This window comes from Calidris pugnax, unplaced genomic scaffold, assembly GCF_001431845.1.
Source record: "Calidris pugnax isolate Ruff unplaced genomic scaffold, ASM143184v1 scaffold273, whole genome shotgun sequence".
In the NCBI taxonomy this organism is placed as follows: Eukaryota; Metazoa; Chordata; class Aves; order Charadriiformes; family Scolopacidae; genus Calidris; species Calidris pugnax.
This window is the reverse complement of record NW_015094508.1, coordinates 12,204,260-12,218,315: the sequence shown is the minus strand read 5'-3', so window position 1 is coordinate 12,218,315 and position 14,056 is coordinate 12,204,260. Positions and strand designations below refer to the sequence as shown.

At 38.2% G+C, this 14,056-nt stretch overlaps 1 protein-coding gene across 1 annotated transcript in view; it reads left to right on the top strand.

Annotated features, from left to right (window-relative positions):
- Positions 1-14,056, top strand: part of ITGA1 (integrin alpha 1) — a 79,579-nt gene that overhangs the window by 38,106 nt on the left and 27,417 nt on the right. The window contains exons 7-10 of the mRNA XM_014964944.1: positions 2,001-2,149; positions 3,867-4,017; positions 5,890-6,055; positions 10,300-10,373. Of these exons, the coding sequence (XP_014820430.1) occupies positions 2,001-2,149; positions 3,867-4,017; positions 5,890-6,055; positions 10,300-10,373 (540 nt within the window). The remainder of the gene's footprint in view (positions 1-2,000; positions 2,150-3,866; positions 4,018-5,889; positions 6,056-10,299; positions 10,374-14,056) is intronic.

The following is a 14,056-nucleotide window of genomic DNA, read 5'->3' as shown; positions in this document are numbered from 1 at the left end:
CCACCTAAACATGAGGAGGAACTTCTTTAATTTGAGTGTGACCGAGCACTGGAATAGGCTGCCCGGGGAGGTGGTGGAGTCTCCTTCTCTGGAGACATTCAAAACCCGCCTGGATATGTTCCTGTGCAACCAGCTCTGGGTGGACCTGCTTTGGCAGGGGGGTTGGACTAGATGATCTCCAGAGGTCCCTTCCAACACCATGATTCTGTGATTCTGTGAATCCACAGTGGTGGGTTCCCTGGTGTGCAGTAGTCTCTGGCTACACTTGCACATGGTCCTGGAATTCTTAAGGCACTCATTCTCCACCAAAACACCAAACATTATGAAAACCTCATGTTTATCACCAGCTAATGGCAGTCTTTTAAAATTAGTAGCATCATCCTGTTCAGATTATGCTGTATGTCATTTTAGATGCATGCCATAAAATAGTTGCCTTGGAGGGAATGGGTTAAAAATTTCATGTTCAGCTTGGGGTTTAGCCAGTGCCACATGACTGCTGTGAGTGGTAGGTAATACAGTGTGTGCCCCAGCCCGTTGTGTAAACACTCTGCAAGATTAACAGGCTGCTGCCCAGGAGAACAGGCAGCTCTCAGCTGCAGGTGGAGGATGGCATGCCTCTGAGAGAGAATTACAATGTCTTAAAAGGGAGCAACTTGTCATAACTTTGGACTTACATCAGTTCCTCCAGATTTGTTCTTATTTTCAAAAGGATACAAAAATTAAGTGGGATAGATTTTGCTACCACATACTGATATAATTATGGTCCCGTAATTGTATGTAACCAGCTTTTTATAATGAACATGATATTGATGTTTAGTATCAAATATTTATCCAACTCTAATCCTTCTACTACAAGCAAATAAACACTGTGCGAATCAGAGAGGCTATGAAAGTATGTCAAAAACCACTTATAAAGCAATTGCAAGGTACATACTAAGCCACTTCCAAAATAATATGATAGCATAAACATCCCAGAGGACTTATTGATCTTCAGTACCTAAATGCTAGAGTGCTTTTAATAATAGATGAGTGAGACATAAATATGCCATGTAATACTGCATTATCCTAAATAACACCTATAAATTGCCATGTGTAACATAAAATTGAAATATGCTAATGGAACATTGTGTGGAATCTTCCCAGTAAAAGCTGTCAGGAACCTGCCAAAACATTAAAAATGACAGAGAATGAGAGAAATTAATTAATATTTAAGAATATCGCTCATCTTTTTATTTCACACTTGTTTTTGAAGTAGGTTCCCTCAGGCTTCTGTGGTTGGGTTCCAATCCTATGCATTGAACTTTTGCCCAAAGGCTTGTCTTGCTGAGGTCATCTAAAGTCTGTCCATCATCCTCCTCCACCCCAGAAGCCACCATTTTATTTACATTATCCCCTCTGGCACCTGTCAGGTGTCTTAGTTTGGCTTACATCCTGCTGGGAGACCAGTTATGACTTGGACTTCCTTGTTGTCTCCATCAAAACAGGGGTACTTTGGTCTTCCACTTACCCTGAGAGTCTACGCTTGTCATTGCAGTGCTGTTTATAGACTAGGCTTAGGGTAAATAAACTATCATATGTAGGAATATTATATTTGGATAGAATGGAGAGAACTTTGAGTGAACTGTGGCCTTGTATGCTGTAAGGAAAACTGTTTTGAGAAGTTGTGACTGGTGATTAGGGCATTGGTCTGCCTTGGCCTAGAGGAGAGCAGGGCTGTGGCACAGATTACCACAAGTCAAGAAGTGCAAGGAGCGGAGTCTGTTTCTGGCTTTGTTCCTATTTTTAATAAAAGCAATTTAGAAACTTCAAAATGTTTCATGGGATTGAGTGTCTTCTAGCCAGTCTTATTCAAACACTTACAGATGTTTCATATTGAGTGAAACACACAAAGTTCATTTCTTTTCCTGGCTGTATGTACAGACGGGCATTTACCCTGCTGCAGGAGACACAAATGCTTTCTTTAAGGGTCACTGATTTTTTGCACAAACTGCGTGTTTCAGGTGGGAATTGTCCAGTATGGACAGACCGTAGTCCATGAATTTTTCCTGAATACATACTCAACAACAGAAGATGTGATGGCTGCAGCCACAAGAATACACCAGAGGGGTGGCACGCAAACTATGACAGCCCTGGGAATAGATACAGCAAGGTATGTTTGCAAAATGTTGTCCTGCATGTGGTAGAAACAAACATAAACAGATATACTGATGGTTCTGATTTTATAAATTAAAAATGTGATGTGGCTGACATCTGACTTCATTTTAGCTTAAGCAAACAAAATTTTGGAGGAGGGTGGATAAACAGCACCTGTGGCAGTTGTATGTGGCACCCTGAAAAGGTAGATGTCTCTTGAATGGAAGAAATAGGGAAAGAGAAGAGACATAAAGGTTGTAGTTCTATGCAAAGGGCTGACAATCTTTGATGTCCAAACAGAGCTATGTGTGTAGAGGGACGAAAGAAATTTTTTCAGAGGAAACAGGAAATACTAGAACTCGTTAATGTTAATTTGTCTTCATTCTAAAGTTAAGATTGTTATGTTTTTTAAACCCATACCTGTCAGAAAGTCTAAAATTTTATATCTGAAGTCTTTGAAGCTTCTGGATCATTGGGAGATTTAAGATCATAATAGCATTATTTAGAAATGTTTCTTTTATGAGAAAAATTAAATCCATCTTTTGTAGTACAGACAGTAAATGCAAAATCTCTCAGAGACTTTCAAACTGTACAACATTCTATTGGTATCTTTTTTCTTCTTTACTTATTTTTCTGGCATAACAGCATGACTTTATTCTGTAAAAGATTGCATTCGCCTTTCCCAAACAACCATTTAGTGAAATACGCAGCATATTTCTGATGAATTATTTGATTATCTGACCAAGGTTTTGTTGATATAACTTCTTAAATCCAATGATATTCTTAAATATTCACTAGTAATGTTTTCCTTAGATAGAAGTAGAGGGTGAGGGAGTCTGGGTAAGTACATGAAAGCAGAGCCAGTTGGGAATTGCCAAATACTCAGAAACTGCACATGGTTCAGGAAGTCCCTGTGAACCACAAACTGTTGCAGGCTTGTATATACAGAAGCTATCAATCAGCAAAAGCTTCCTCTGTTCCTGCATCTTCCTATCCACCCACTTTTGTCTATCGTCAGCAGTAGTTCTTACCTTTCACTTGTGTGGCCAGTCTTAGAGTTCTGCAGTATTATTCTGAAAAGAGGAAGCTCTGCTTCCTTCCTTTTCCTGCAGAGCCCTAATCCAGCCTCATCTTTTCTAGTCCCCTCCAGAGTCAGGGTAAGTGGCTGCCCAAAACCTCAGTGCCTGTTTGCCCATCTGAGGCTGTAAAATTAAATCAGTCACCCCCACCTGCCCCCACTCACCTGCAACCTACCTCTGCCACATCCCCGACATGCACTTTCACTGTAGATGTGCAGAGGTGTGCGGGTGGCTGAGTAAATGCTTTGACCACTTGAAGTGTTGCTGTAGGGTGGAAATAGGTTGGGGTTTTGTATGTGGGTTTCAGAATAGCAGAGTGTTGGTTAGGTGTCTTTAAGCCCCCCAAAGCGGTTTTTAGGTGCCAGAGGTTTGCTTAAGGAGGGGAAGAATTCTTCACTAGCCAGCATTGTATTTTCTGCTGTTGCTCTCAAATGAAAGAATAATGAATAAATGGTTGTGAAACTCTTTGGCTGTCATGAACTGTCATGTAGGCTCCAATTGTTGTTGTTTGTATTTGTTCATGGTTAATACTAATCTCCTTTTCTTGCTTCTTAGTTAATAAAAAGTCTTTCAGTTTATGGTTGACTATACAAATATGATGCATGTACTAACTGCTGACATTGCCTTTCTCCAAACACTTTATGCTCCCTTTAGGAAAGAGGCTTTTACTGAGGCTCATGGCGCACGAAGAGGAGTACAAAAAGTAATGGTTATTGTGACTGATGGGGAATCACATGACAACTACAGATTAAAAGAAGTGATTGATAATTGTGAAGATGAAAACATTCAGAGATTTGCTATTGCTGTAAGTGATATTTAATGGGAAAATTCAGAATCTTAAAAGCATGTTTCATCTTCCAAATGTAATTTCTGTTTAAAAAGTTCCTTTCACAGAATCTTTATAGGAATATAATCATTTCAGAGAGGAAAAAAAGAAAGAAGCTGGAAACCCCTTAAAAATTTGCTTTCTGGTTTTATAGCACATAAGAAAAAGCAATCTGGCTGTCTTCCTGGTGATGTCAGGTGTATGTATATGTGCAGAATAAGGAGAAGGAGTTTGAGGGCAGTATAACATCAAATCATTTTTGTGAAGAGCAATATCAAACAGAGTGGATTAATTCAAGTCTTCTGAGCAATTTCTATAGACACATTACCTACTTTTTAAAAAACAGCAAAAGGAAACCGTCAACAAAACCCAAGTGTATCATGGCTGTTTTTTCTGCTGACATTCTAAAGTTTTCATTTTCACATTGAGCTGAATGAGGGGATAAGCACGATAGAGATTAACACATATTGAGAAAAATGGAAACATTAATGATAGATTTGGTGTGAACTCTCCACTGTATATGTGTATTCTATATTAAAATAATCTGTTTTCTCTCACTAATTTTGAACATGTATTGGATTGTTGCTTCTCTGTTCCTAACTTCCTTTGTTTTGGGACAATGAGGTGGTATGGAACCATACAACTTCAAGAAAGGTGTTACCTTTAATTTAAAAAAAAAAAAAAAAAAAACATATAAAATGCCTGTCGTGATATTACTGTATCTATACCAGGGTCTTCCTCCCACATGCAGATGACAACAAAACTTGAACACTACACTGCAACATGAACTTGACAAACACAGCTATACAAGCACAGTAGATGAGACCTGGCAAAAAGCATCTAGTTCTTGTGTGCTCTACTGAAATTGTCTGCACTTGCCTTTGGAAGTTAATTTTCAGTCCTAAAAGTTAGAACCCCTTGCAAAAGTACAAAAGAAGTTACCAGAGTGAAAAAAAAAAAAAAAAAAAAAAACCAAAACTGAATCTAGTAGCACACAAATTTTCAGTGTTTTCCTTCATAAAGCTAGAGATCATTAAATAAAAAGTCATCCTTGAAGATGCAATAATTTTTACTAATAAAATCCCTGTCTAGAACGAAATTTTAATTGTTCCAGTGTGGAGGAACGCTCAAACATGGGAGTTTGTTTTTTGAGAGTTTTCCCTCTAAAAGCAAGTTAAGTGTATAGAGCACTTTTTTCTATGAAAAATACTTCTCATTCTTAGAATTGGAGAAGTGAGTCACTTTGTTCTGAGGCACCCTGAATTTTTACAGGAGTGTTATTAAATCTGCAAACCAAATCTAAAGTCTTATACTGTGATGGAGTTGTTAACACTGAATGCAAGTGTTATTGTTATTTATAAGGCAAATCTGCACACAAAAAATCATTATTCTGTGCCTAATTCATTTGTCATTAATTGCCCATATACTGCTTTATGAGGAGAACTGGTGGTACCTATGCACAAACCAGTTCAATTGCGTATTCTGGTTTGGGTGTTGCTGTATTGTTTTTTTCTTAAATAAGGGCCTATTTCAACAAATTATGGAATCATAGAATAAATCATTAGAATTTTGTGAAGAAAGGGAAAAAAGGACAGTTGAGGATAGCAGACATTACACCATACAGTTTCTTTGTTTGCTATTGTTGATATTTTCAGGAAAAAATATGAGCCCTCATACAGTCTTTTCTCATTGGAAAAGAATGCTTTCAAATCAATTTGAGGGAGATTTTAACAGACCAAATTAAGGTTAGATATTGTTTCCCAATATTCTGTGAAAACCTGCCTCAAAGGTATCTTTTAAAACAGGTTATATAATGTATCCTTGACTTCCTTTTTTTTTAATTCTCTTTAGATTCTTGGCAGCTACAGTAGAGGAAATTTAAGTACTGAGAAATTTGTAGAGGAAATAAAATCCATTGCAAGTAAGCCTACTGAAAAACATTTCTTCAATGTCTCAGATGAACTAGCTCTTGTAACTATTGTTGAAGCACTTGGAGAGAGAATATTTGCCCTGGAAGGTACGACATTATTTAAAATTTTACTTCATGACTGCATTACAACTGAAGCAAATAGGAGACTATCTGCTTTTATCTTCCTTTGCAATGTATTGTGCTGCATAAAATATATTATGCGAGTATTTTTTTCGTAATGATCATAAAAATATTTTACAATAAACATCAAAACCACAGATAATGGTGTGAATAGTACTCAGATGGGTTAGAGCCTATAGAGACAATAGCCTAAATGGGTAAATAATCATTACTGTTCTAGCTCAGGTAAATATTAGGTTGCCTTTCCTTACATAAAAAAACATTGCCATACCAGATCCTGATTACCTGATGATCGTGGGCTCATCTGCGTATACCTTTAGTTTCTCTTTTTGGTTACTTATTAATTACAGCATATTACTTAGCTACACAAGTTGATGCTGACTTGGTGTATAGAGCTGACAAGATATATTTTTCCTTTGGAAATGTTCACCATGCTCAGATTTTAGTACAGAAAAGTCATTCTCTCATAATGTCTGCTTACATTCTCCATCCAAATTAGGCAATGCTGTCCAAATCACTGTTTGTTTCAAGCACGCCACTGGTAACAGAAGCCTGAGTTTATTAGTTATAAATTATACTGGAGAACTCTGAAGGGATTCTTGACATACAAAGAAAACATCCATCTATTTGGACTTATTTAGTCCAAAGTAGCTGGAAGTAGCAGTTTACAGCTGGAACAAAAGATAATGTTGACTTGAATGTCAAGAAATAGTGCAAACATGAGAGAGTATTTTAAAAATTTTTAAATTGGAGCTTTCTCAGACATATTTAGGTATTTTTTAGTGTATCATTGATCAAATATTACTATTTTCAGCGGATTATCACTACACATTTTTTCCAGTTTCTGTTCTTATCTTCTTACATTCAGGAAGATTTTCTTTCCTCACTTTTGAAACAAATTAATTTGAAGAGAATTTAATCTCTCCAAAGTCCAAAGTTTAGCCTACTTAAGTTCACCGAGTACTTCAAAGTTCATTGAATAAGGGGCTCTTTTGTTAAGTTCTTGTTTACTGGGAAGAATACACTTTCAGTGGAAAAATAGCCGTTCCAACATAAATTGAAAATTTCATTTTGTGCTTTGTAGTTCTAGAAAAACGAGAAAAATTATTGTCTTTCATTAGCTGAACAAAATCTGTTAGTTACACTCATTAAATATGAATATAGAAAAAAAGTTAATCAACTGTTAGTTATGACAGCAGACGAAGAATGACTGAGTTTCTGGACATCTGTGTACTCAAATTCCAGGTTTCATGCCATAGATCAATGCTTTGGACAACCAGGTGCCTCTTGAAGAGCTGGTCTCACTTTGTCACACTCCACCTTGTCCCTTTTAGCAAACCGTAGCCATCAGATAGTGCCTGTCTGCCACATGAAACCCCAGCCTCCCAATGGTGGAGTAAATTGTGCCGGCTTGAACTCCCTGCTGGTGGAGCTCTAGCCCTTCTGTTAACTAGCAATTCATTCCTCTAATCATAAGAAAAAAATACAAAATATTTGAACAGTAAAGAAGTTTTTTAGCTTAATAAAATGAACAAAAAAAAATGTACTTATGTTGGTGGTGGTGAAACTAACTGTAGGATTAAATTGTATAAATGTTATGTGTTTATATGATAGTCAGCTCTTGAGATGACAAATCGTCATCATCATGTCCTTCAGTATTTTGGTGCTTGAAGCATATTGTACCTCTTTAAGTATCAACAAGTTCTGCAGTGCTCCTTGATTTTGGGTTTAATTTTCTGCAAAAGGTGCAGTAACAAATATGTACTTCTTGGATATTATCACTTTTTAGTTAATATAAACCTATTTTAAATGGCCAGGCTATTTGTGCCTTGGTTTTCTTTTGCCTTATTTTATATATACTTTGCTGTATTTAAAAAAAAAAAAAAAAAAGAAAAGCATTTGAAACAAAAAGTGTGAAAAATCCTTTTCATCCACACTGTAAAAGATGAGCTAGCTAATTTCAGCACTTCCACAAGGCTTCTTGATTTCCACATTTTCAGTAGAAATTCAGAGATGTGCTAAGATTCTAGAGAAGACACCTGTGATATGATTTGTGATATGAGACAAGAAATCTTACCATTCCCAGTGAAAGTCCCAGAAATCACATTATCTGCCTGTAAGAAAATCAGAATAGAAACCAAATATGCATCTTAAGCTTTTGTCAAAACACAGCCAGGTTTAGTTTCTTGAATAGGTTGGTATGGCTGGAGCTAAAATGTGCTCACTAAAATGGTTTCTGTCAATTCTTTAGGCATGGTTTCCTGTCCCTTCCCAAGGCATTTCAGGAGCTTTTCTAGATTTGCAACTGTGTCCATGGATGCGTTATTGTGGCAGGGAGAGAAAAGTATATTAATTCTGCCTCAGCCAGCTTTCTGGTGACAGCTTATTGGATGTGTGCAATGTGGAAAAGGTTCATTGACCCCATACACTGTAGATGAATTAACTTCTGTGTATAACATGTAGGTTCACAGGAACCTTTATTCTTGCAATTCGATATCTGAATCTGTTAAAATTCCCAGTCTAAATAGCCTCTTGCTATTACAGTAGTACAATTGCTTTAATTTTTTTTCTTGGATTTCTTGCTGCCTTTTTGGTTTTTGCTTTTAAAAAAATGCAAAGGAAAATTGAGATAGAGATAAAAAATCAAATCCAACAAAAACCCCTAGCTGACAGCCAGTGGATTTTTACACATAATCTTTTTCATATGCCTCTGTGTCTCATGGCATGGACTTCTGGTTTTAACAGCAATTTTATGTTTTATCCAACCCGTAGGCAGGCACAAATATTTTTTCACAAAATATCCTTTGTAAGATGCTTGGCAGTTTGAGACTCAATGGAAAGTTAAACTGGGGGCCATTATCTAAGCAGCATTCAGAGCTGCACACACCAACAGTACTGGCATTGTCCTCTGCTTCAGATTGTGAGAGTCCCATCTTTCTCAGCTCATTAAGGAGCATCCTTTACTGCATGAAAATATTGTTTATCTGCAAATGTGCAACTTAGGAGTTTTATGCTTAAAAAGAACTTTTTCAGACTTAGCAAAGTAGTTACATCTTGTGAAATATGATGGCCTATGTTTATGTCAAACATTTTGAGATCATGTCTCTTTCCAATGACTGACTATAAATCCCAACCATTAGCAAAGACATCATGTCCCAGGGAGCAACCTCTGTGGTCAAAAGTTCATAATTATTTAATTATTTCAGATGCCTGAAATTCATGCTGCCATGGCTTGCTATACCTCAGATTCATTCACACAGTTGCAGGTTTGCCTCAGCACACAGCTGGTAGCAAATTGTGAATTCTTCCTGGACAAATATCAGAGCAAATTTCATAGTTCCCCTCTACTGCCCATTACCATATCTAAGTAGGATATTATTAGATAGGAGTAATCTATATGCAGAATATAGTAACCTTACTTGTGGTGCTTCAGGTGGCAAAATATTGGTGGTCCTTCAGAATCACTTTTAAGTAGAGGAAGGGGCAGACCTTTCTATTTCCTGATGATATATCAAGTCTTGATATTTCAAGTACCTTTGAGCAAAGCAGCCCATTAGAGTTTAATAAGTCACATATGACAACTTGACAAGATACTGAAACTAGTACTAAACCAACTGATACCTTTTTTATTCAAAGTCACTGAAGAGAAACAGAAAGATTTTCTTGTAGCTTTCCGGGCAGAATTATAGTTCACAAGCCCTTCCCTGAGGCTTTTGAATCTTGGACAGCGGAGATTTTCCTGTGTTGTTTTTTACAAAGGTTCATACAAACATCAAGTGTTTTTCATTTAAAGTTCTACCAGCTGCCTACAAATTTTTAGTTGCTTGAATACAAGGCAAGGGTTACATGGCTGGTGTTTTATTGTTCACTTAGTTCAAGCGGAAAATGGCTTAACCATATTAATCAAACATTCCAAACATATTTACCATCAGCCAGAGGTCAAATCTGGTCAGTTTTAGCCCAGAAATATTTCTTGGACAAGTTCTGAGACATGATCCTAAAATGGAAACTCTCATACTTAATGGTAGCATTTATAACAGAACTTAATTTCTGTATTTATTCTAAAAATCTATGTCAAACTATATTCACTGAATAGTCCATCTAATTATGCTATCCTTTGCTGTCATATGTGCATTTACATTACACTATTCAGACACTTTTTTCAGGTTGAAACTAATTTATTTTTGAAACTTAATTTCTCTGTTTAATAGCAACAACCGACCAGCAAGCAGCCTCCTTTGAAATGGAAATGTCTCAAGCTGGTTTCAGTGCTCACTATTCTCAGGTAAACAAACTGTTTTACCAAGCAGATTTTTGTTGGTGATGGCATGAATTTGGAATGAGTATTGGGGAATTCTTTGTACAGTCCTGTTTGCTGTTGGAAGCTTTGGAGTTTGCCAAAATGCCTTTTCTTTTCTTTTTTTTTTTAATTGGCAAATGCAGAATCAAAGGATCATAGTATCATAAAATGGTTTAGGCTGGAAGGGATCTTAAAGATCATTTAGTTCCAACCTCTCTTCCGTGGGCAGGGCCACCTCCCACTAGACCAGGTTACTCAAAGCCCCATCCAACTTGACCTTGAGCACTTCCAGGGATGGGGCATCCACAACTTGTCTGGAAAACCTGTGCCAGTGCCTCACCACCCTCACAGTAAAGAATTTCTTCCTAATATCTAATTGAAATCTCCCCTCTTTCTGTTTAAAACTGTTATCCCTCATCCTATCACTCCCTGATAAAGAGTCCCTCCCCATCTTTCCCATAGGCCCCCTTTAGGTACTAGAAGCCTTCTCTTCTCCAGGCTGAACAACCCCAGCTCTCTCAGCCTGTCCTCACAGGAGAAGCGCGCCGGCCATCTGATAATCTTTGTGGCCCTCCTCTGGACTCGCACCAACAGCTCCATGTGTTTTTTATGTTGGAGGCCCCAGAGCTGGACACACTACTCCAGCTGGAGTAGGGGTAGAATCACCTTCCTCGACCTGTTGGCCACACTTCTTTTTGATGCAGCCCAGGATGTGGTTGGCTTTCTGGGCTGCAAGTGCACATTGCTGGTTCATGTTGAGCCAACACCCCCACACGGTTCTTCTCTGGGCTGTTCTCAATGCATTCTCTGTCCTGCCTGTATTTGTGCTTGGGATTGCCCCAACCCACATGCAGGACCTTGCGCTTGGCGTCGTTGAACTTCATGTACGTCAAGAATAACTATTAGAAGTGAGAGCTTGAAAGACTAATTGCCTTCTTCACATGAACTGTAAATCTAATGCTTCCATATTATTTTCTATCAGCAGAATGGTCTATAACATGTTAAGAAAGACAGAGCAAGACTTCTTTACCAGGGCCTGTATGGCAGGACAAGAGGCAACTGATTTAAACTGAATGAGGGTACTGGTGAGGCCCCACCTTGAGTATCGTGTCCAGTTTCAGGCCCCTTACCACAAAAAAGACATTGAGGTGCTAGAGCAGGTCCAGAGAAGGGCAACGAAGCTGGTGAGGGGTCTGGAGAATAAGTCTTATGAGGAGAGGCTGAGGGAGATGGGGTTGTTCAGCCTAGAGAAAAAGAGACTGAGGGGAGACTTTATCTCTGTCTACAACTACCTGAAAGGAGGTTGTAGAGAGGCAGGAGTCAGTCTCTTCTGTCAAGGAACAGGCAATAGGACAAGAGGAAACAGACTCAAATTGTACCAGAGGTTCGAGATGGGGTTGTTCAGCCTAGAGAAAAAGAGACTGAGGGGAGACTTTATCTCTGTCTACAACTACCTGAAAGGAGGTTGTAGAGAGGCAGGAGTCAGTCTCTTCTGTCAAGGAACAGGCAATAGGACAAGAGGAAACAGACTCAAATTGTACCAAAGAGGTTCAGATTGGATATTAGGAAAAATTTTTACACTGAAAGTGTTATTAAGCATTGGAATGGCTGCCCAGGGAAGTGGTTGAGGCACCATCTCTGGAGGTATTTAAAAGACAGGTTGACATAGGGCTCAGTGACATGGTTTAGTGATGTTTTTTTATCAGAGTTAGATTGATGGTTGGACTAGATGATCCTAAAGGTCCCTTCCAACCTAGACAATTCTATGATTCTATGATTTAGATTGGATATAAGGAAGACTTTTACAATGAGAGTGGTGAGACACTGGAATAGATTGCCCAAAGAAGTAGTGGATGCCTCCTCCCTGGAACTTGAGCAACCTGATCTATTGCAAAATGTCCCTGCCCATAGCAGGGGCATTGGACTAGATGATCTTTCAAAGTCTCTTCCAACTCAAGCCATTCCATGATTCTATGAACTATAAAACTGTTCTCTCTAAATATTAATTTATAATATCCTCCCTTATGAGGAAAGGCTCAAAGAGCTGGGGCTCTTTAGCCTGGAGAAGACTGAGGGGAGCCCTCATCTATGTTTACAAGTTCCTAAAGAGTGGGTTGAAGGATGATGGAGCAGGACTCTTCAGTGGTTTCCAGCAATAGGACAAGGGGCAATGAGCATAAGCTGGAACATAGGAAGTTCCACTCAAATATGAGGAAGAACTTTACGGTGAGGGTGACAGAGCACTGGAACAGGCTGCCCAGGGAGGTCGTGGAGTCCCCTTCTCTGGAGATTTTCAAGACCCGCCTGGATGAAGTCCTGAGTAATGTTCTCTAGACAATCCTGCTTGAGCAGGGGAGTTGGACTAGATGGTCTCTAGAGGTCCCTTCCAGCTCTGACAGTTCCATGAATCTGTGAATCCGTGAATTGATATTGTGTTGTTTTCATGAAACTGAGACAGAAGATATATAAACAGGATGTATCTGTCATGGAGATGAACTGCATTATTAGTAATACAACATATTTTTAGTTCTGTTAACACATTGAATACCTCAGTTCTCAAGGGGTAAATATTTATTAAGCTGAGATGCAAAAATCCCTGGGATTTGTAGTAGCAGAAAAACATTTGTTTCCCTATGTATTTTATTTATTCTTGAAAAACCAAGAAGTGTCGTTGTGATGATCTGCTTAGTGTATACAAAGGAAATTAAAATTTAACATGGAACAAAATAACTGGGAAGAGTTAAGTTTTAAAGACAAAACAGTAGTGACGGTGGAAAAGAGCACAATAGGAGAGTAACTGAACTGAACAAACACTAAGCTATCCAAGATAAACTGACATACATGGGAAAGCCTTCAACATGGCTTTTATACAGCTCAGCATATCACTGGTAAAAAAGGGAATAAAAGACCTTCACCATGATTTAACATACCCACTTTATTGCAGAAGTACTCTCCGTTCATTTTTACTCTCTGCACTACATTACACATGACACTTCAGATGGTATATCATAACTTATAAACAAATATTATCCTGATAAGGAGCATGAGGATTATTTATAAGATTCTCCATTTAGTAGAGCTTATTTTTGAAATTCATAAACAACTGACCGCACTTCTTCAGAACCTCACTTCAGAAGTAAGTCTTCAGTCCTTGATGCATTTATTGACAGATTCAGGATCTCTGGTATCTGTCTTATCTAGAAAGCTACGTTCGTGCCTTTAGGCAGAAAAAGTCAGCAAACCATTTCTCATTGATCAAATGCTCTTGCACAATATACAAACCTCACAGATACAACAGAAAAGGGTTCAGGTGTCTGAAATCTTGTCTGGGAAATGCACTTAAGTGTTGTGTTCTCTGATTAGCATTGCTAAATCCCTTTTGTCTTTCAGTTTGGCCTGGAATGCAGGGATGAAGTTGTAGGAGCTATGTTCCATTCTCCTGCTTTTCCTCTTTTCCTGAATGGCCCATCTGTTTTGTTTTGCTTTGTTTTGTTTTGTTTTGTTTAAGTTGGGGACATTTTTAACAAAAAGTGAGAGTCATATTATGATTGTAGGGGCCATACTATAACAGGAAAAGCAGGGCTAACTATGTAAGTGTACAGGAAGCATTAACCAAATGTGATCATTGTGATCAACAAACGTCTAAAGATTGTTCACACAAAGAACTC